The sequence below is a fragment of the Mustela erminea genome, chromosome 8 (genome assembly GCF_009829155.1).
Source record: "Mustela erminea isolate mMusErm1 chromosome 8, mMusErm1.Pri, whole genome shotgun sequence".
NCBI classification, from domain to species: domain Eukaryota; kingdom Metazoa; phylum Chordata; class Mammalia; order Carnivora; family Mustelidae; genus Mustela; species Mustela erminea.
The window spans coordinates 111,050,566-111,074,397 of NC_045621.1; the positions used below are offsets into that span (position 1 = coordinate 111,050,566).

General features: G+C 38.1%; 1 protein-coding gene across 8 annotated transcripts in view; it reads right to left on the reverse strand.

Annotated features, from left to right (window-relative positions):
* Nucleotides 1-23,832, reverse strand: part of WDR33 (WD repeat domain 33) — a 124,479-nt gene that overhangs the window by 43,225 nt on the left and 57,422 nt on the right. For all 8 annotated transcript variants that reach the window (XR_004288323.1, XM_032354000.1, XM_032353999.1 and 5 more), the window contains 2 exons: nucleotides 23,551-23,702; nucleotides 21,759-21,856 (listed from right to left, as the gene is read on the reverse strand). Coding sequence is in view for 7 of the 8 variants with exons in the window: in XM_032354000.1 (XP_032209891.1) it covers nucleotides 21,759-21,856; nucleotides 23,551-23,702 (250 nt within the window). In the remaining variant the exon portion in view is untranslated. The remainder of the gene's footprint in view (nucleotides 1-21,758; nucleotides 21,857-23,550; nucleotides 23,703-23,832) is intronic.

Here is a 23,832-nt window from a genome sequence, read left to right on the forward strand (position 1 = left end):
GTGGCCCAAAAAACTAACAAACTAAGAACATTAAAAGCCAGAGAAAACAAAGCCACCACAATGCGTAATAAAACCCAGGAGGCAGAAGGCACAGTTGGAGGTGTAAGTACACAAAACTCCTCATCTTTCATGAAAAGAAGTAAAGAGACACCAAGTCATACAGCTATACCATGAAATGTATTATTTTAAATTCTGATGGTAACCACAGGAACAAAAACAAGTTAGTTTAAAAACTTATCTCTGGCGAGTGGTCAAGGATTGGCAGATTTTTACATTTCAAATTCTATCCTGTTATGATGTTGGAGAAAACACCTTACCATGTGAGCAGATTATAATTTTTAAAAATAAGATTACATTCTTAAGTGGTGGAAAAATCCTGTATTATCTTTAGTTTTTGGCTAGACCACAACATCCTTAAGCTTTATCATTAATGACTCCAGGACCATAAGGACAACTAAAAAGTATCTCCCAAAAGTTTAAAGGTTCATACTTTTTGATCCACCAGGTTCATAGCTGTCTATACTAAAGGAAAATTTACATGAGTGGCAGCAAATACAAATTACAGAAAGCTTAGTATACAACTCTTAGTAAAAACCTTGGAAATCCTAAACATCAATGAGAATGGTTAAGTAAGTTATGGCAGATACATGCTATGGAATGTTATAGTTACCAAAACAAGTCCAGGGTAGTAATGATACAAAAAGATGACTATGATATATTGTATTATAAGAAAAGCAAAACAGCAAAGAATTTATGTATGTGGTATAATCCCATTTCATGTAGTTTTTTTAGTTTGTCTGTTTGTTTTAAAGTATCTTCTTGTATAGGTTTAAAAACTGTGGAAACAAACACACCATTAATAGAATAGTGATGAACTCTGGATGTGAGATTAGAAAAGGGTAGAGACACTGACTTTTTACTTCTATTTGTGTGAACTTTCCATGAATGTTTACTAATTACCTTTGTAAAGGAAGAAAATTCTCAAGAAGATAACTTCCACATTAATCTCACCCAGTTCTTTCCTTACCTTTCCACCCCTCTGTTCCCCCAACACTGTTGTACCACAGATCTCAGCCTTCCATACGGCACATGGTGGGAAAGTGTGAATCCAGACCTTACAGTACTCTCCGAATCTTACTTCCATGTGATACACAGAATATACTCCTTGCCATGCATGACTGATGGGAAAAAAATGCATCTTAATGCTGCATTTAGTCTTGAGCTTGGTTGGTTACAGAATGACACTGCTAATAAAGCCAAGGTTGCAAGTGATATCCCCACATAGATCAATTAACTGTTTGTTATGTGGTCAGTCTGCTTTTGTTTTTATCATCTGTCATATTCCTGGGGACAGGACAACAAGATGTGGAAAGAACAAAGTAAATCCATTTTAACTAGTGGGAACACATTGATAGTGGGCTTCAGTCTAATGGTTGTATTCTGAAAAACACATGTGCGCATATGTATGACCACAGTTTACACATTTCTTTGCTAGCGACTGCCCACAGTCACTGAATTGTGTCATCAGTGTTTCCCAGAGAGAGAATGCTCGTTAGCCAAGTATCTGCAGCAACACTGCCTGTCTACGCTCTGTGGGAGTAGTGTGATGTTGGGGTGTGTGGGACCACGACGTTCTCAGTTTCTGTGAATTTCCATCTTCAGCCATCACACTGAATAAAAATTCAGTCATGTGGCAAGGTAAAGGCTTCGCAAACTTAACTGTGCTTTAAGAGTTTTTCTTTCACTACTTATTTTTAAAGACAACAATAAAAGGAGAAAAATCGAAGACTAAACAGAATAAATGAGGACTTACAAAGTGACCACAGTGCCAGTTATATAAATATCTCTAACAATGAAATAGTAGATTCCGATCTAAATTTAAAAGGTCTATTAAAAATGCCCAAATAGGGGCGCCTGGGTGGCTCAGTGGGTTAAGCCTCTGCCTTGAACTCAGGTCATGATCCCAGGGTCCTGGGATCAAGGCCTGCATCTGCTCTCTGCTCAGCGGGGAGCTTGCTTCCCCCTCCCCCTCTGCCTGCCTCTCTGCCTGCTTGTGATCTCTCTGTCAAATAAATAAAATCTTTAAAAAAAAAAAAAAAAGCCCAAATAAACAACTCACACCACAAAGATGTATCATATTTTTTTGGACTTTATATTTTTTCAGGATACTGTAAACCTAGTAAAAGGCAGCAATGAAAGGAAGATTCTGCTATAGATCTGTAGAATAACGCAGTGTATCTTATGCTCACTGAGTATCAACTGACCTAACTAGAACTCAAAAAAAACCAGCTAGTGGTTCTCAGGAAGACTCAAATTGTTAGGTATTCAAAAAGCAAACAAGCACGCCATAAACAAAGGAAAAGAACAGAATTTGGGGGACAGTGCAAGAGGAATGGTGGGAGTGAAGTGTTGCCTTCAGGGAATACGGTGGCTCTGATATGACAGTGGAAGCAAAGTATGCGGACTTGTACAAATAAAGCTTTAAAAAAAAGTCATAGTTATATTTCAATGTTATTTATTTAAATGTGGCTTACAATACATGTGATTTTATCAGTGACACTTCTAATCCTAAGAACCCTTACTGAAAATAGAATGATCGTGTATAATATCCCATCCCAACAGTTGATCTAATCATCTCCTCTTAAACCCTTTATAATAACTTTCCTAATCAGTTCCAAACTCCTTTTAAGTCAAATTCACTTCAATATGTCACTTTCTTTACACCAGCTTTCCTTGCACATATGCAACTTAAGCAACACACATTTACTTCATGCCTGCCACGTGAGCAGTGGCATCTTCTGTGTACTTCTTCTGGGACCCTCACAACAACCCTGTGAGGTAGGTATCATTAGCCCCACTTGACAGAGGAAGAAACACAAACTCAGAGACTGCCTTGCTCAGTGGCAGAGCTGGGACTCAAAGTCAGAACTGCTAACTCTCAGATGAGTTATGACTGCCCCAAGTAAAAACTACGACTGTACCTAGAATTCTAAAGCAGCTGGAGAAGAGGATCGATAGTAGCAAGTTTCTGCTTCCTTGTCACTTACCACTGTAAACAGTAATTACAATATATTCTCCTATCATTAAATTTTGAAGGTAACAATATACAAAATAAAATTTACTCATCCCATTTTATAGGGAAAAAAAATGACATAATGCAAATAGACTTGTAGTCATCATTAATTATAAAAAGACATAGTAAACTGGAATTAATCTACATCAATCCTCCTGGTAAATGGATAGTTATAAATTAGATATATATATGCAAATCTACTGGTTATTATAAATAATATATATAAATAATTCTGTGGGGATCATGATAGTGGGCTGCTGCACAGATTTACTTTCAAAACACAAAACCTTATCCAGGAACTTTAACCAAGGGAATGTACCACAAACCTACATGGCTAAATAATATGAAGACACGTCCTGGTATCTACACTAATTTAGACACTGATAAAAAATGGTTATGTGAAAAGTTCCCTACTAATCCTGAAATCTGTGGTAACTCTGGAATCCCTTTTCCTATGCACAATGTACTGTACTTGGTAAGTAAGATCTAAATGATAGTCCAATATAGTATGTTTAAAACTTAAAACATTCTTCTAATGGTCTTTAGGAGAAAAATCTTATTTTGAAATGTTACCACCCTTAGTTGTGTCCAAATCAACCATACTCAGAATTTGCTACTACTGCTCTACCAAAAGCTCCAAGATATAAAAAGTTTTGTAGTCTAAATCCTTTCTTAAAGGATCTCATAAACATTCAAAGCTATTATATAGCTATGAAGACTTCCATGAGGGGCGCCTGGGTGGCTCAGTGGGTTAAGCCGCTGCCTTCAGCTCAGGTCATGATCTCAGGGTCCTGGGATCGAGTCCCGCATCGGGCTCTCTGCTCAGCAGGGAGCCTGCTTCCCTCTCTCTCTCTGCCTGCCTCTCCATCTACTTGTGATTTCTCTCTGTCAAATAAATAAATAAAATCTTTAAAATGCAAACTATTAAAAAAAAATAGACTTCCATGACCAAATATGACTATGTTCTTTATTTCTAAAGGAAAATTCCCAAATCTAGTAGTATCACATGGAGAAAACTGGTTTGCCTATAATGTATTTTGTCTAACAGAACTGGACATTTTGCATTCTCTCATATTGTGACTCTACCCAAATGTGCTCTAGAATTTTGATAAGTACTCATAGTTAGGGGCGCCTGGGTGGCTCAGTGGGTTAAAGCCTCTGCCTTCGGCTCAGGTCATGATCCCAGGGTCCTGGAATCGAGCCCCGCATCAGGCTCTCTGCTTAGCAGGGAGCCTGCTTCCTCCCTGCTCTCTCTGCCTGCCTCTCTGCCTACTTGTGATCTCTGTCAAATAAATAAATAAAATCTTTTAAAAAAAAGTACTCATAGTTAAGTATTAACTACAAAAATAACTTTTCTAGCTCTAAAACTTACTCAATTTTTACCAAATGATAAAGAGATTCAGTATTGAGAATACCCTCAACTTACTATTCAAAATGAAGATACAAAAGAAGCCTATCTTGCAGTTTACTGTATCAATTTTTTTCTGAATACCTCCACATTTAGAGGTATCTCTGGATTTGTATGAACAGATGCTCCATAAATATCTGATTTTTAAAAGTTACCACTTTTAAAGTTACAAAAACTATAAAACTACCTTATTAATCATAGGAGCAGTCTTCACTGTACTATTAATACAATAATGCAGTGCTTATTCTAGAATATATATAAAATGAAAAGACTATTAAAACTGATGTTTTTAAAACAAAAATCAGCAATCAACAGTACTGCTTATGAAGATATGAATGGCTATTTGACACCCTCCACCATATCCACGGCCTGGCACTTAATAAACACTACTGTTTGAATAAATGAATCAATATAAATTTCCACTTAATGGTCTTTGATGAACATGACTAAGACGGACAATGGAGCGGTGAAAACACAGGCCATTGTTCACCTTAAGTCAATCTAACAATCATAAGGAATTTTTACAATTATTATAATCTTTAACTGTAAAGTATTTGACAGAGTTCTTAAGTCTTAAAACCTTTAAAATCTCTTTGGTATTTACTGCCTTGTATTAACATAGACAACATAGAAAATGAATAGTTGACTCTTCCCAGATGGAAAAAAAAACTCCTGAAGCACTACGAACCAATCCCTGGACACTAAATTTAGTGGGATAAACCCTAGAATCCCCCAGACTAATGCAAAAACTCACACATCTTACTTCTTTTATTAAAAAAGAACATACTCATATTTTACCCATTAACTGCTCTAGCCAGGTGAAAACTGGTATGCATGACATGCTTCCCAATTGCCATTTTGTAAAAACATAACTACTGGTAACACTGACGCTTGTAGTGACATGCCCAATGTCATTGCTACTGAATCCTGAGCTAACACCAACCTCACTCTGCCCCCCATCCAACTGGTTCCTATATAGTGAAAAGCCAGTTGGATTTAAATGCTTTTAAGAAAGATTAAAAAAATAGTAATAATAAAAATAAAAAGGTAGTCCCTGACCGCTGAGAACTAATCTGATACTCACAATTAAGTCTCAATGTTATTACAGACTGATCTGACATTTATAGCTACCCATTTTGTTCCCCTGATCCCACTAGACAACTCTGAGACCAGGATGAAGTCAAACAAAAACAAGGTCACTATACAACCCACAAAATACCAAACATCTTTCTTATACTAAATGAGTGACAGCCCTCACTTCCTTGAACCCTCCCCCAAATTACCCAATGTCCAAATCCTATAATATAATCTCCATGGTCTGTATTCTTTGCTGCAGAGAGTATAAATCCAACTTGTTCAATTACAAGTGTGTTCCTGGTGGTCTCTGAATGAAGGGTACTGACCCTTTTAAATACTAATGGTGGGCGCCTGGGTGGCTCAGTGGGTTAAAGCCACTGCCTTCAGCTCAGGTCATGATCTCAGGGTCCTGGGATCGAGTCCCGCATCGGGCTCTCTGCTCAGCAGGGAGCCTGCTTCCTCCTCTCTCTCTGCCCGCCTCTCTGCCTACTTGTGATCTGCGTCTGTCAAATAAATAAATAAAATATTAAAAAAAAATACTAATGGTGGAATGAAAACAGACTACATGCTGACATTGGTTACAAAATAACTCTAATATATGGCTTAACTAATACACATCTCAAAATTCACAGAGAGGGCAGCTTTGGATAACTTTGGTACAAGACTTCTTCCACTCTGCTTTTAATGTCATGACTATGCTAAAATATTTGTGTTGAAAAGTTCAGATAAAATAAAAAGCATTAATGACAATCACACTGAAAATCATTAAAGCATAAAGGAAAAGCCCATCTAGCAATGTTAATTAGGAAAATGAGCAGGAGGAGTTCACCAAGAATCATTTCAATGGGAAGCATACTCAAGTATATAGACTATACCTAGATGCAGAAGTATTTTAAAACAAGGACTCCAGTAAAATATCCAACAATAAAGACAAAGATATAAGGAAAAGGTGGAACAGGATAACTTTTTCTTTAAGTAGTGTTCACTGTAACACTACAGTGTTACTGTGTAACACTGTATAATAAATCTGGATAATAGGCTAGATATGCAAGGAAAGCAAGATTTTAGTATACGTTCTTTCACTGAAGACTTTTTTTTTACTGGGCAAAATCTCCCACTTAGCAGCTGAATGTTATTTTTGTAAGTAGGAATCATATCAGAGGTATAAAAACGAAGAATGCCAACTTAGAACAAACAAGTTTTTACAACACAAACAAATCTACTATTGACACCAGGATGACTCATAACTTTATGTTTAACAAAGTCTTGAAGAACTTGAGGGGAATAATAAATTTTTTAAAAGCCCCTTTCTGCCCCAAAGATAAGACAGAAAACACGTTTTAAACTATCAACTGTATAATCAGCTTTTTAGAAACTTAAGAAAATAAAGTACCCATTACTCACCTTTCAGATAAAACTGAAAGACTTTTATGTCTGGGGTGGGGACATGGGGTATAATGTCACTTCCCCAAGTACCTATTGTGTCCTTCCTGGACCTGGAAGATGTTAAGCTTGGAGCATGACGTAAGAGTCATTATCTTCAAAGGTACTTAATTTCTTAGAACCTGCACTGTTTGGGAGTTTTGGTTGAGAGAGAAAGTATTTTCATTACCACTGCCCTATTTTCATCACTACTATACTATCTGTATAGCACATAAAGTGTTACATACATTACAATCCTGTTAAGATAGGCATTGCCACTTACTTCTTATGAACCATGAAAACCTTGTTAGCCAACAAGTAGGAGGAGCAATGATTCAAACTCATCTTGGGATGCCAACAAGCAATTCAAAACTATACCTTCGATGTAACAATGAGAACCAGTTTTTTTTTAATTACGTAAAAGCTGTTCAAAGATAATATATATTATACCAAGTAATGCCTGTGTACTTACAGTAGAAAAAGAAAGTTTGTGGTCTCCTGGAATCCATGTAAAGGAGGTATTAGATCTTTCAGAGAACAATGGGCTAAATATTCTAAGTTACATTTTATAGTAGGCATGTATCTTTCCACGTGTAGCAGTAATCCAGTTAAGAACAACCTTCCCACTAACTCTAGCCCCCTCTGTAAATTACTTCTACAACTTTTTTAGAAGAGCTTTATGGCCCAGTAAACTTACGCACATTTAATTCAAATGTGATTCTACAATAATAAAAACACCAAAATGTTGGCAACTGTCTCTTTACAGTGTAAACCTAACAATTCCAAGTTTTATCCTTTATGATGAATCACAGTCCATGGCATACCTCCTTCAGCACTGCAACTTTCCTCTTTCAAATACTTTTCATCTGATAAGCATTAATACCTAGTTCCTAAATCAGAACGGTCATTCTCTTACTCCCTCACTGCAGGAGGACAGCAGTTTTCTTTTTTTTCCCCTTAAATAAAGGCCCAGGGGTGGGGCACTTGGGTGGTTCAGTCAGTTGAGTGTCTGCCTGCACCTCGGGTCATGATCCTGTGTTCCTTGGATCGAGACCCAAGTCATGCTCCCTGCTCAGTAGGGAGTCTCTGCTTCTCCCTCTCCCTGCCACCCCCCCAGCTCATGTGCTCTATCAAATAAATAAAAGCTTAAAAAAAAAAGATCCAGGAACAATTGGGGGGCTCAGTTGGTTAAGTATCTGACTTGATTTCGGTTTCAAGTCATGATCTCAGGGTTGTGAGATGGAGGGGCTCTGCACTGGGTGTGGAACCTGCTTAAGGTTCTTTCCCTCCTTTTGCCTCTCCCCTAACCCCAAAATGCAAATGTGCCATTTCTTTAAAAAAAAAAAAAATTCCAAGAGGCACCTGGGTGGCTCAGCTGATGAAGCAACCAACGTTTGATTTTTGCTCAGGTCAGGATCTCAGGTCCTAGAATCAAGTCCTATCCTGGGCTCCACATTTAGCAAAGAGTCTGCTTGTCCCTCTCCCTCCCCCCTTTGTTCCTGTGCCCCATCATGTGCTCATTCTCTCAAATAAATAAATAAAATCTTCAGAAGTCTGAAATACTAAAAAATAAAGAAACCTAAGTTTAAAACAGTCCATTCAAGGAGTGAAAGTACTTTATAGTAACGGATTTAATAACTTCTCTGCTAGAATAAACCAAAAAAAAATGCCTAGCAGGGCGCCTGGGTGGCTCAGTGTGTTAAGCCACTGCCTTCGGCTCAGGTCATGATCTCAGGGTCCTGGGATCGAGTCCCACATCAGGCTCTCTGCTCAGCAGGGAGCCTGCTTCCCTTCCTCTCTCTCTGCCTGCCTCTCTGCCTACTTGTGATCTCTCTCTGTCAGATAAATAAATAAAATCTTAAAAAAAAAAATGCCTAGCAAATTCTCGTGAAGGATTTTTGTTTTAATAAACATTTATTTTTACCCAGAAGACCCTTGGCAATAATTTACACTTGTACAACACATTAAAAAATTAAATCTATAAAACTAAAAATGTTCTCACAAATCAGATAATACATTTTTAAAAATACAAATGGAATAGTTTCCATAAATTTCTAGAAAATGATAATTTCACCATTCCAAAAACACATAAAATATTAGTATCACCCAACTTCTCCAGTATTTAACATTCAGGGCCTACAGAGAGAGCATTATTACAACTGGGCACCATACTGTATGATCTCAAAAAAGCAGAATTTAAGTTCAGGAATCACTAAACTTACAGTGCTCCTTAATTCCTAATGTCTCCTTTAGTATCACCCTATTTGCTCTTAGAATCACTTTATCAGTTTATCTGCTACATCCTAGGTAAGGGTTTAGCTCCCACCCTCCAACAACCTCCACCAAAGACTTTTGAGCTAGAACAGGTTACACCCCAGCCAGTATGCTGGCACCTGAGAAGTTTGATGAGATGGGGCAGAGTGGGTGGATAAGGAGGTCCAAACAGATGATATAAGGTTTCTATATTTAAGTCTCACCCCCAGGGTCAGAAAATACATAGAATGACAGTTCCCCCAAGATTCCTAATTTACTACTGATCCCTTACTAGTCAAAGATCACAAAGAGAAACTGACATTCTACCAGATTTATCACTAGCTAATCCAATTTTATTACTAAATGGATTTAGAAATTAATTACTGTGATTAAATTTGGTCAATAGGAAAACAACTGTTCTTCCTCCAGAGAAAAATAAATGCTGTCCCAATGAAACAGTCTAGACACCAATGACCACAGTCTGTGGCAGTAGGATGAGCTGTGAAGACTTGATTTTCGGTGTATTCAGCATTCTCATTCACCATGGTGCTTGCCCAATTGACAAAACGTATTTGAAGAAATCAAAGAACTAGGGAAATGTTGGAAATGCTGCTGAAGGGACAAGGCCATGCCTTGAATTTTTATTGACATGGTAACCATTAAATAATTGATTCATCTAACAATTAAAATAGAATCTTTAAATGCTTCCATAGGAGATCTTTTTTTAAAAGGCCAATTCTTAGTGTTGAATTTTTTCCACCTGAGAACATTAGAAAATCATGACAACTTGTTTAAACAAGTGGTCATATTTATGGACTACCTGAAAACAGAAACATGTACAATTCCAACAACTAATGATAATGGCTGAAAAACATTTTTTTTTTAAAGACTTTATTTATTTATTTGACAGAGAGCAAGAGATCACAAGCAGGCAAAGAAGCTGGGGTCGGAGGGAGCAGGCTCCCTGCTGAGCAGAGAGCCCGATGCAGGGCTTGATCCCAGGGCTCGATCCCAGGACCCTGAGACCATGACCTGAGCTGAAGGCAGAGGCTTTAACCCACTGAGCCACCCACGTGCCCCTGAAAAACATTCAGATGAGAAAAGTAAAATACACTTTTGAAGAAACCACTTTTATCCTTAAATGGGCAGAAAGATGGAAGCAGGCTCTGAAATTAGCTTTGGAAATGAGGTAATAGCTGACATTAATTGAATATTCTTTATGGCACTAAATGCTTCTCATGGATTAACCTATTTAATTCTCACAACTACTCAAGAAGGTCAGTACTATTACTAATCCCCATTACACAGATGGGAATAAAGACACAGTAATGCCCCAATGTTCCATGGCTGCTAAGGGCTAACTGTGACCTAATATCCAGATTCCAGAGCCTGTGACTGTAATAATACACAATACTATCTCTTCATATACTAACTTTTGTTGTGTTGCTTTAAGTAGCAGGAAACCAGTAAAAGAAGTTAATCTGAAAAAATAATAAAACATTGAAAACAGAGGCAGGGTGCCTCGCTTGCTCAGTGGATAGAGCGTGTCACTCTTGATCTTGGGGTTATGAGGTACAGCCCACACTGGGAGTAGAGCTTACGTACTTACATAAATAAATAAATAAATAAATAAATGAAATTTCTAAGGGAAATTCTTAAAACTTGATGTTTAATTTTTTTAAATTTTATTTATTTGACAGAGAGAGAGATCACAAGCAGGCAGAGAGAGAGGGGGAAGCAAGCTCCCTGCTGAGCAGAGAGCCCGATGCAGGACTCGATCCCAGGACGCTTGGATCACGACCTGAGCCGAAGGCAGCGGCTCAACCCACTGAGCCACCCAGGCGCCCTGATGTTTAATTTTTAAAAAAGAGGCAAGTCAAGGAAATTAATACAACTGTACATAAGGGAAAGGAATATGAAAGAAACCACAAAAGGACAAAAGAGAAAATTCAAAAAAAAAAAAAAAACAGTGGAAAAAGGGAAATTAATGAAAATAGGTATCTCTCAATGTCTCAATTACCTAATAAAAGGGTTGGATGGAGAAAAAGTATGAAGGAATCTTTAGAGTGCTGTAAATATTCTATATCTTCACTGATAATGTCCACTATACATAAAGCTTTATTTTGTTGTTTTAAAGATTTTATTTAATTGACACAGAAAGAGAGGAACACAAGCAGGGAGTAGAAGAGGAAGAAGCAGGATTCCCGCAGAGCAGGGAACCCAGTGCAGGAGGTTCCATCCCGGACCATGAGATCATGACCTGAGCCAAAGGCAGACGCTTAACGACTGAGCCACCCAGGCAACCTGCATCAAGCTTTTTTAAACAGACACCAGTGCACACTCTGAGAGAAAACTCTTTACAAAATGCTCATTATAGGGTATTACTGCCTCCACTGAAAATCAGTAGTTTGGAGTTAAGTCATTCTAAAACAAAATTTTTTTAAAAAGAACTACTAGAGGGGTGTTCAAGAAAATTACAGCCAAACCATAATAGGCAATCTTTTTTTTTTTTTTTTTTAAAGATTTTATTTATTTATTCGACAGAGAGAGATCACAAGCAGGCAGAGAGAGAGGAGGAAGCAGGCTCGCGGCTGAGCAGAGAGCCCGATGTGGGGCTCGATCCCAGGACCCTGGGATCATGACCTGAGCCAAAGGCAGCGGCTTAACCCACTGAGCCACCCAGGCGCCCCTTTTTTTTTTTTTTAAGATTTATTTATTTATTTGACAGATAGAAATCACAAGGCAGAGAGGCAGGCAGAGAGAGAGAGGGGGAAGCAGGCTCACACTGAGCAGAGAGCCCAATATGGGGCTCGATCCCAGGACCCTGGGACCATGACCTGAGCCGAAGGCAGAGGCTTTAACCCACTGAGCCACCCAGGCACCCCCATAATAGGCAATCTTTTGAACTAGTCTGAAGATCATGGCAGAGGATCATGGCTTTATAACTACATGACCTGAAGACCATTTCCAACATAAGTTTCCACTGGATGTTTGTTACCAGTAAGGCAAAACTGTTGAGAGAGCTGCAAGGTTCTTTACTTGGCCTCTGTCCTATTTAACATTTTTAAATTAATCTCGATGGCGTGCTTGGCAAAGTACAGGTGATCCAAAACTGGGAGTTCTCTAGATGTTAGGATTCAAGAAGATACTATGATGTTAAATTTAATAAACATAAATTTAACATGTACAATTTTAAAGAGATGAATGTTAAGTCTAGTATTTAGGTTTTTGATCTCAATTCTATAGCCTACTAGAATGGTTTATGAGTTTACATAAATACAAATGTAGGCTTTTAAGGATTAGTATGAATTCATGTGGTGTTGTGCCCTCTGTCATTTAGTAAGAATGGATATTCAGAATGGTGAACCTTAATTCTTGATGAGAGATGCTCAGAATGGTGAAGGATCAGGAAATCATGAAAAAGAGTAAAGGGAAATGTAGTATTCAACTTGAATAAGAGGGACTTAAGAGAAATTCTGTCATTTTCAAATATTTAAAGGATTATGTATAAAGATATGGTTAAATTTACTGTCTACAGATCTAGAATAAAGGGGGTAGGGAGGATATTAAGACATCGTATTTGGATTTAATTATGGAAACTTTTTCATAGAAAGAAAAGAGAAAGAGCTGTTCTTTGAGCTCTTAAGCCTTCCTTGGCTCAGACTGGGAGGTTTAGCTTGCCAACTGTCAGAAAGATTACAAAAGGCATTCCGTTTACAGATGGATGGTTCTGAGCAGGAGAAACTCTACCTACCCCTAGTCAAAAGCACCACAGGCCCCCTATGGTGGCTGTGCCTTCCTGGTGCTCCCTAGGGACTAATAAAACATTTTAAAATATCAGCAAGTTAAAGCAGATACAATTCACTGGGCTAATAATCCAAGTAACATGTGATATTCTAAAACCATCCTAATAAGGGTAACATTCTCTCAAAGAGAATTATATTAAAGTATCTACAAAGGGAAAAAAAACAGAGGGTTCAACAGACTGGCTTTGAGAAACTGATTAGTGTACTTGGGAGAAATTAAGACTAGCTTATAAAACAATCATAAAAAAAGGATAAATCATCTAGAGACTACCGTTTCTTTTTTATTTTATTTACTTTTTCTTAAAAAGATTTTATTTATTTATTTGACAGAGAGAGAGAGATCACAGGTAGGCAGAGAGCCAGGCGGGGGCGGGGATTGAGGGGGGCAGGCTGCCCACTGAGCCCTACACCCCACTCAATCCCAGGATCCTGAGATCACTGACCTGAGCCAAAGGCAGAGGCTTAAGTCACTGAGCCACCCAGGCGCCCCAGATTTTATTTACTTATTTGACAGAGCACGCACACATGCGAGTGTGTACAAGCAAGGGGAGTGGTAGGGAGAGGGAGAAGCAGACTCTCCACCAAGCAGAGCCTGACACAGGGATCAATCCCAGGGTCCCAGATCATGACCTAAGCGGAAGGCAGATGTTTAACTAACTAAGCTACCCAGGAGCCCCCATTTCTTTCTTTAAATAGAAATTCTTTTTCTGGTCTCTGTAACTAAAGAGATCATAGCACCATAGGTGCTTCTTAAAAATTCCTGAGATATGACTTAAACTTAATTTAAGATTTTACTTATTTATTTGACAGAGAGAGAATATGACTAGGGGGAGCAGCAGGCAGAGGGAGAGGGAGAAGCAGGCTCCCTGCTGAGCAGGGAGCCCCACACAGGGCTCGGTCCTAGAATCCCAAGACCATGACCGAGCTAAAGGTAGACACCCAACTGAGCCACCCATGCACCCCTTAAATAAAATGGTTTTCTAGTATATCATTAAAGTAAAGGGAAAGGGGTGCCTGGGTGGCTGTCATTAAGCATCTGCCTTTGGCTCAGGTCCTGATCCCAGGGTCCTAGCACATTAGGCTCCCTGCTCTGTGAGAAGCCTGCTTCTCCCTCTCCTACTCCTCCTGCTTGTGTTCCTGCTCTGGTTATCTGTCAAATAAATAAAATACTTTAAATATTTTAAAAATACAGTAAAGGGGAAAAACTGACTTAAGGAAAAAAAAAGTATTTGTTTTGGTACTTAACTGCCCTCATTGACAAGTAACTATTTTTTTCTTTAAATCTTTTTTTTTTTTTTTAAGATTTCATTTATTTATTTGACAGAGATCACAAGTAGGCAGAGAGGCAGGCAGAGAGGGAGAGAGGAGGAAGCAGGCTAGCCGCTGAGCAGAGAGCCCAATGCAGGGCTCGATCCCAGGACCCTGAGATCATGACCTGAGCCGAAGGCAGAAGCTCAACCCACTGAGCCACCCAGGCGCCCTGATAAGTAACTATTTTTGATGATACCATACTTTAGTTGCATAAGGATCTACCAACTAAAAATGAAAAAGCCAAAAGCATATTACATATATATCTAATTTTACGGCTCTTTCCAAAGCTCTGAATTTTAGCTTTAAAAACTACCAAAGGGGGTGCCTGGGTGGCTCGGGTGGTTAAGCAGCTGCCTTTGGCTCAGGTCATGATCCCAGGGTCCTGGAATAGAGCCCCAGGTTAGGCTCCCTACTCAGCGGGGAACCTGCTTCTGCCTCTCTCTCTCTGGAGGTCCCCCTCACCCTGCAGCTCCCTCTGCTTGTGCTCTGTCAAATAAATGAATAAAATCTTAAAGAAAAAAAAACTACTACAAACCTAGTTAGCTGGGAAGCTCTAAAAATATAACCAGGTAACTAATTCATCAGCAAATGGAAATTTTGGCCTCACTCAAAATAAACTGAAGCAGATAATCATAGAATAATTACTGCAAAGATGCAGACTCTTTCTAAAAATCAAATGCCTGAATTATTATTCACAGTGATTTGTAACTGTCAGAAAACCAGCATCTTTATATACAAGTGTGTCTGGGAATTGCTCTTGACTCTTAACTAACACACTATGACAGCAGCAGTGAGCAGATCTGACATCCCAAGAAAGGTACAAATCTATTTTCAGCAAGTTTTTGCTATATTATGTGCAGCATTTCAAATAAATACTGAGATAGAAAGAACAAAGCCCAATACAAAAATCTAAAACAATTCCTGCAAAAATGTGAATGTACCATATAAAATGAACGTTTCAGAACCCTACCATGCTAATTTCTTCAACTGTGCTTTAGGGTGTTATTAAGACTTAGTAATAAGTCTTTTTCTTCTCATAATATACTCAGATGATTCTTTACATATGAGAACCTACCATAATCCAATCTTCTCAGGAAAGCAGAGGGAAACGAGCCTTAAAACAAACTCTTCCTCAAAATAAGGTAACACAGACAGAAAATCAGCGTCCATATGTAAAATAGGTTTATGCATGATTCTTTGGATGATTAAGTAAGATGTGCTTGAAGAGCTTTTTATATTGATATATGCTATATTAGCGGAAGGCATTATTCCTACATAGGCTATTTTAAAGGAAGCTGGGCATTTCTATGCTTTTCTTAGGGAGAACAGACAGGATCTTCTTGTAGGATGTTTTGTAAACACGGTACAAGTAGGTCCATTAATCATGAACTATGTCTCTTGCCAATTCTACTTTAATAAGTAAAATTATTTTCAGTAAAAAGCATCAAAGATTTCTGGAACACTCAACTTCATAAACATGTCTTCACATAGTTCAAAACACACTGCTGAACCAAAACATCTTTGCAAAGGGGTTGATCTCATTTATTGAAGACCACAGTCAATGCAATAAGGAAGGGATACACAGAGACTTACCAAAGGTACTAAAAATATTCTTTTTCTTAAGTTGTGCATACTCAGGGGTTCAATTCCTCTCCATGAGGGGTATATCCAAAAACTGAAAACAGACCTTACCTCCTAAGTAAGTCTCAGTATAACTCCTTATGCCCATGTTCTATTTACATAAACTAGCATGTATCTTATAACCCATTTAGTTTGAACTACTCATTGTAGTATCATTTTTCTATTGTTAAATATATCCTACACTGAACTCCTATAACCTACATGGACAGTTTTGGGCTTTTTTAGAAGACTGTTATTTATTTATTTATGAGAGAGAAAGAGAAAGAGCACAACGAGGGGGAGCAGCAGGCAAAGGGAGAAGCAGGCTCCCCACTGCGCAAGGATACACTCCCAGGTTCAGGACTCGATCCCAGAACCCTGGGATCATGACCTGAACCGAAGGCAGACACCTAACCGACTGAGCCACCCAGGTGTCCCACCTACATGGACAAATTTAAAGACAAATGATAAAATGAACTTGAGTGCCTAAATCAGTTCCCTCTACCTACACCCTTCTCCTCTCACCAAAAAACTCTATAATTCTGTCATCACAGCTCAGAAAAACATTACACCCATGCTGATATTACTTTTCAAACAGAAAAGAGGCAGTTTAACACAGTGGTTCAGTATCAACTCTGGCCCTAAAAACCTGGGTTCAAATCCCAGCCCCACCTCTTACAAGCTACCTGACCTTAAGGCAAGTTTACTTAACTTTTTGTATCTTGGTTACCCATTTGTAAAATGTCAAACAAACAGTATTTAGCATAGGGTTACCAGGAAGATTAAATGAAGTTATCACAACAGGGCTGCCTGGGTGGCTCAGCTGGGTAAGCATCCAACTCTATTTCCACTCAGGTCATGATCTCAGGGTCATGAGACAGAGCCCCAAGCTGGGTTCCATGCTTAAGATTCTCTCCCTGAGGGGCACCTGGGTGGCTCAGTCAGTTAAGAGGCTGCCTTCAGGGGCGCCTGGGTGGTTCAGTGGGTTAAAGCCTCTGCCTTCGGCTAAGGTCATGATCCCAGGGTCCTGGGTACCACATTGGGATCCCTGCTCAGCAGGGACCTTACTTCTCCCTCCGCCCTGTCTGCTGTTCTACCTACTTATGCTCTCAATCTGTCAAATAAATAAATAAAAGATTCTCTCTCTGCTTCTTCCTCTACCCCTCCCCTGACCCTCCCACCCTGGCTCATGCTCTCTTGTAAAAGAAAAAAAAAAGTTCTTAGACTATGCCTGATACATACGAGTGTAAGGTATCAGCTATTGTTAAAACCAAGAAGGTAAAACAAAATGAAAGCATGCTGAAACTCTGTAAACTGGGTTCTTTTGAAGAGTATTATGCTTCTCACTAAAGTTTACTTCATTTTTCTTTTTGATTCTGTGTTTTCAACCTTTCTCATGTACATTTCAGCTAGTGATCTGCTTCTAACTCTATACAGATAAAACTATCTTTCTAACACTATCAAGACTCTTCTCCTATATTCTCCACCATCTTCAGTGTGTGAAAATAACTTCCCTACTAAACTTTAAGAAGCATGAGGGAAGGTGTCGTACCTTAAAAAGATTCTTCTACTAATGGGAGCATACATAGAGCATATGGTCATTAATTAAATAAATGGATTTTAATGCCTCCATTTCACTGAGAGTCAAATGCAATAAATATCAGTACATTAGAAGCTCACTTAGATTCGTGTACTTCTGGTTCTTAAATGTTCTTCTACTCCCAGCCCACAAATTAAGTGCTCTAAGTAATAATGGGAAAAAAGGGTAACTGTGTATAAATTATGCTGACCTACATATGTTTTAGTAATGAGTGGCACACAATACTTCTCAATTTTTCAGTATATTCAATTTCGTACCTATGGACCAATCAAGATCTTTTGAGTAGCAAATCTCCTAAAAATAAATCTGTACTCATTTGAACCTTAAAAAATACTGATGACTTTCTCTTGTGTAACTACTTCCTTTTCCAAAAAGTACACAAACAATCTCAGAAAGGACACTAAAAAGCAACTATAAATTCTGCAGTCAACAGTATGGTATTATGGCTTCCACCATGCACAAGGATCCTGTATGCTTACAGCTGATGGTCTACATTAAGAAGACATGACAGAGTGCTCGCTTCAGCATACTAAATGTACTAAAAAAAGAAGACATGATAGTTATCTTCAAACACTTAAAGGGCTGCCATGAAGAAAGTATAAACTCAATTTTTTTGTGTTTCTGAGGTAGGACAAGTCATACAGAAGCAGATTTCTTTCTTTTTTTTTTTTTTAAGATTTTATTTATTTATTTGACAGAGAGAAATCACAAGCAGATGGAGAGGCAGGCAGAGAGAGAGAGAGAGGGAAGCAGGCTCCCCGCCGAGCAGAGAGCCCGATGCGGGACTCGATCCCAGGACCCTGAGATCATGACCTGAGCTGAAGGCAGTGGCTCAACCCACTGAGCCACCCAGGCGCCCCCAGAAGCAGATTTCTGATACAATGAAAGAACTTTCTAAAACTTAAAGCTATCTAAAAATTGGAAAAAGAATCACTTAAGGTAGTGAATACTGTAAAACTAGAAATGTTTATGAATAGAAGACTGGGTGTTAGGAATGACAAAGAAAAGGTAAGTATTTGATAAAAAGAGCTAAACTACATGATCATAAACATCCCCTTCATTTAAAATGTTCTTAGCTTTTCCCTCAGGCGCCTGTGTGGCTCAGTCGTTAAGTGCCTGCCTTCGGCTTGGGTCATGATCCCAGGGTCCTAGGATCAAGCCCTGCATCAGGCTCCCTGCTCAGAGGTAAGCCTGCTTTTCCCTCTCCCACTCCCCCTGCTTTTGTTCCCTCTCTCACTGTGTCTCTGTCAAATAAATAAAATCTTTTTTAAAAATTAAAAATTAAAATTAAAATTAAATGTTCTTAGATTTTAATACTTAAACCCAAGATGGGGTGCCTGGGTGGCTCAGTCTGCATTCAGCTCAGGTCATGTTCCCAGTCTCCTGGGATCAAGCCTCGAGTAGGGCTCCCTTGAGCAGGGGGAGCCTGCTTCTCCCTCTCACTTTCCTGCTTCCCCTCCTTGTTCTCTTTCACTCGCTCTCTCTCATAAATAAATAATCTTTTAAAAAATACTTAAACCCAAGTTTTGGTCTGATGTACAACACTAACATTATGCAAGACTATGGTCAACTGTCCAATGTTTAAGTCTGTGTAAGCTAGCTAAACATCATCCCTTCATAGAGACCAACTGACATTTTATTTTATTTTATTTTATTTTATTTTTAATTTATTTGACAGAGATCACAGGTAGGCAGAGAGAGAGGAAGGAAAGCAGGCTCCCTGCTGAGCAGAGAGCCCAATGCGGGGCTCAATTCCAGGACCCTGCGATCATGACCTGAGCCGAAAGCAGAGGCTTTAACCCACTGAGCCACCCAGGCGCCCCCCAACTGACATTTTAGATAGTAGAAGCTCCTATCCTTATCTGTTTGACTTTGTGACCCAATTTTCTATGTATAAAGCTCAATTAAATTTACTTGAAATTTTATGTGAAGAATTTTAGATCAGGCTTGAGACAACTGGAATCCACAAGTGAAGGATAGGAAAATTTTAACCGTTTCACTGTTTTATAATCACCACTAAAACTCAGAGAATTTAGAAAAATGAGGAATAACAGAAAATGGATAACTGGAATCTAATAACATCTACTACACCAGACTTTCTATTAGAACTACTATTTGGGTGGTATAAAACTTGGCTTATATATTCATATTGGTCCCAGATATCCATTGAGGTACTAAGAAAAAAGGGAGCAAAAATCATGAGTAAGCTAAGCTAGAATATGCATCCTAGAAGTACATGGAGATTCATTACACTTTTGTACATGTTAGAAAATTCCATAGCAAAAATTAAAGTAAAAAGAGCTTCCCACATAAAAAATAAAATTCAGCTATCGAATAACACAGGCAGGATGCTGGTTTATTTTTTAAGCCAAAGGAATAACAAATAATACTTCAGCATCCATTTCATCTTATCCAAATTTGCCTCAACTCAAATCTGAAAATATTTAGCAGCTAGAGTATCTCACACATAGACTCTAAATTTCAGAGGAAAAGTTCTTAAGTACTACCTAGAAACTGTTTCATTACCAAAACTGAATAATATTTCACTGGAACATGGAAGTGAAAAATATTACCACATAGGTTTTCTTTTATTTAATCCAAGATGCATAGTAGTTTTATGTAAGACTTCATAATTATTATAGTCCACTATAAAAATAATTGTCTTGATACTTTAGTATAATTATTGTGTTTCCTCTATATTTCTTGGGATTTTCAAACCTAGAAAAAGTTATCCATCTTATGTCTGTTTAACAGCTAAGACTTCCATTAAGAGTGAGAAAAGCTGCAATATTAGCATACCATTAGGCTAGATTCTAAGACCTGAATCTGAACTTATTTACCTTGAACATGTCACTTAAGTCTGCTGGGTTATGATTCTCATCCATAAAGTAATTCCAGCTAAATGATTCTAAAGACTCCATCTAGTTCTGAACTGTACAATATTATAATGTTCATAGTACACTCCTTCAATGATAGGTACTATATCCTTATGCTAGCTATCACCATAAAGCACTGTGGATGAACCCACACAAAACGTGCAAAGCCAGAAACATGTGAACAAACATGAATTAAAAGAAAAAAAAAATACTGGCTTGAAATATGGGTTAAACATTAAGGGCATTTACTTTCTTATCTAGAAAGCATCAACACTATTACAGGCTGTAAATTAAGCTCTGGAGTGTTGTTAAAATTCAACCAAGACTCTTGAATAGAAAGGAAAATCTCTAAATAGTAATTACTTGACACCCAGTGTCTGTGGCACCCATTTGCCTACCCAGCATTTATGAGAGGAAGATGTTACTCTTATGGGATACTGGAATCAAGAGTATAGAGTAGCATATACTCTTTGTTAAATCAGTACAAGTTCAAATTAAGCAGTTCAGAACACTACCTTCCTAGTTAACAATGAACTAATGAGATTAAATGTTTTTATTAATGTAAATGTCTATTTCAATGTCTGTATTACATATATAAACAGAGTTAATTCCCTAACTCTAGCACCGACTTTACATAAACGGTAGAGATAAACTGTTAGTATTTCAACAGCTCCACTTAATGAAGTCTGAAACTAAGTTAATCCAAGTAAAAAATACGGATTTCTTTTGTAGGAGGGAGTAACTGATAGACACTAGTTTATAATTATGAAACTGATAAAAGCAAACAATAAAAAATTTAGTAACTAGTGGGCCATGTAGTACACAAATGTGGTATACTGTTTAAAAAACAAAATCAAAAACACAACACCTGCTTTCAGAAACAGCAATAATGAGAAGTGTAGCTATTGCTACCTCAGTTAACCATATTGTAGAAGGACTGCCGGGAGAATGTAAGCTATCTAAATAAAATTATAGTGCCACTATGTTGGAGAAAGCTATGCTGGCTAAGACAGGAAAAGAATATGGCCCTAATGGATCAGTACAGGTAAGCAAGTAATTTGCGGGGGTGGCAGGATAAGAGAAGAGGAATACTTGTATGTAATTTATAACCTAACTCAAAGACAGCAGTAGTAGTAAAAATCTACAAAATGACTGTGAACCAGAAGTGTTCAGGTTTTTTTAAAGAGCCTGAGACAGTGTATATGCAAAAAAACTGAATGGAGATGTAAGCTGGTATTGTGGTATTGTAATGATTTAACCACAAATGCCTTCCCTATTTAAATATTCCAATCAGTACTGTTAGTACACGTACCTCGGAGAATTCTTTCCTCATGGCAACGAAGAAAGTCCCAGATTCTAACAGTGCCGTCATCAGAGCATGTAGCAAATTTATTATCCGTGGGTGAGAAACTGTTACATGAAGACACACAGCAGGGGAAAGAAGTCAGCATTTAACAGATTATCTGTGCTTCTCAGACAGGGAAAAATAAAAACACTGTGCTGCGTTATAAACAGGAGAGGGAAGTACTCCAACAGTGAAGAAGCCCTTAAAGAGAACGTTGTCAGCTAACAAATGCATCTCATCGAAAGAAGAATTCTACAGAGTAGTTGCTTCTTAGTTTTCAATCAACAATAGTCCAGAACTTTACAAATGTATTATTAGGTCTAATGCTTCCCACACTCCCCACAGTACGGTATTTCCTGTCTTACCAACAGAAAATGTGGAACTAGTGTAGAAACTAAATGAATTGTACTTTTGCAATACTCTAAACACTCTTTGAAATCACATAAGAATACCGCTCAAAAAATGAGCATCAGCTTCTACCTCAGATGCTTCATGAAACGATAAGCTAGAAAATTCTGGACAAGCTACTTAAAGACTAGTTGCTAAATACCCTACATACAATGTTTTACATTTATTTGAATGGTCTGTGGGAAACTCTCACACATTCTCCCTGACAAGCTACTCCATGGATGTTGCACCTTTTTGGGAAAACTTGAACACAGAGACATTCAGACTGTGTTTGAAGCCAGAGATAATCTACTGCAAAGGATTTTTGCCATCTTTCCCTCCCTGTCATGAAAAACCATCAAGTTTCTCATCTACCTCTAAGAACTCTCTTGAACTTTGTGGAGTCCTGTAACTAACAAAGAACCAACTATGAGACTCAATGTACGGGCAGGACACTAAAGCACAGTTTTTGCAGGAGCATGTTTATCCAACAATTTTTGTTAAGATTCTGAAAGTAGAAACAAGTGACTGCAGTGGATGATGTTTCTATAAAGATGTCAACCTCCTTCCACGCATGGGCGGTACACCCGTAAAGAATGCTGCTTAGCTTTATTCTGAGGCTGCAGCAATTCTTCAGGCTTGCTTTCAAGATTTTTTTTTTCCAGTTTTACTCTACATATCTCACTGATATGTAAAAATATACAACTCACTGAAAATATTTTAAACTCCACTTATACATTTTCATAACTGATGTTCTCAACAGTGAATCAGAAGTCCTAGAGTCTTCTTGACAATGGTTTGCTTACAGTTTCAAAGCTTGAAGAACCCATTCATTATTCCATTAATGTTTGCCACATCCAGAGTTACTTGTGAGCTTTTTAGTCCTACTATACTTTCCTTTTGAAGTCGTGGCATAACCAAGCCAACCAGGTCTTCACTTAAGCCTTTTTTTCTTGTATTCTGTGTGAACTCTGAAGGTGTTTTCTGTAGGCTTTAGATTTTATTCAGTTGTATAATTAAAGACTGAATTCTTTATTTGGAATGAAAGATTCTTGTCTTACACAGTAGGTAGTAAAAAGGAATAACGTATACACATTATTAACCATAAATGAAAAAGAGAAAACCAGTGCAAAATGCGGCAGACAATACATCTCTAACATATTGCAAAGGCTGATACCGGGACAACACTACTTCAGAAAAGTGCCAGTGAAATGGTGAGTGTGTGAAAACAAAGAAAAATATTGTGTTTATAGGGTGCAGAAAGTATCCCAGAATCTGACAGAGCCCATGCATCTCTGCACCCAGAATACACTTAGAGAGTAATTTAACCATGACAATAGGGACTACAGAAAATGGTATATTGTGTATAAACCTGGCCTCTCTAATCGCCTCCTTATGTGCCTGGAACATCTTGACGTTGTTCATGTTCGACTGCCAATATTTCACATATCCTCCATGGTCTGCTGTCAACATCCACATGTCATTATGTGACCAAGTCATGGCCCTCACAGGGCTATCATGAGCCTGTGAAAACATTAAAACATGTGTAAACAGTATGTAGAAGAATATATGACAGAAGGCTTGACAGGAGCATATATTAACTCACAAGAATGATTTGTCCAATTTTAAGTTTAAGATGCCAATAAAGTAACTG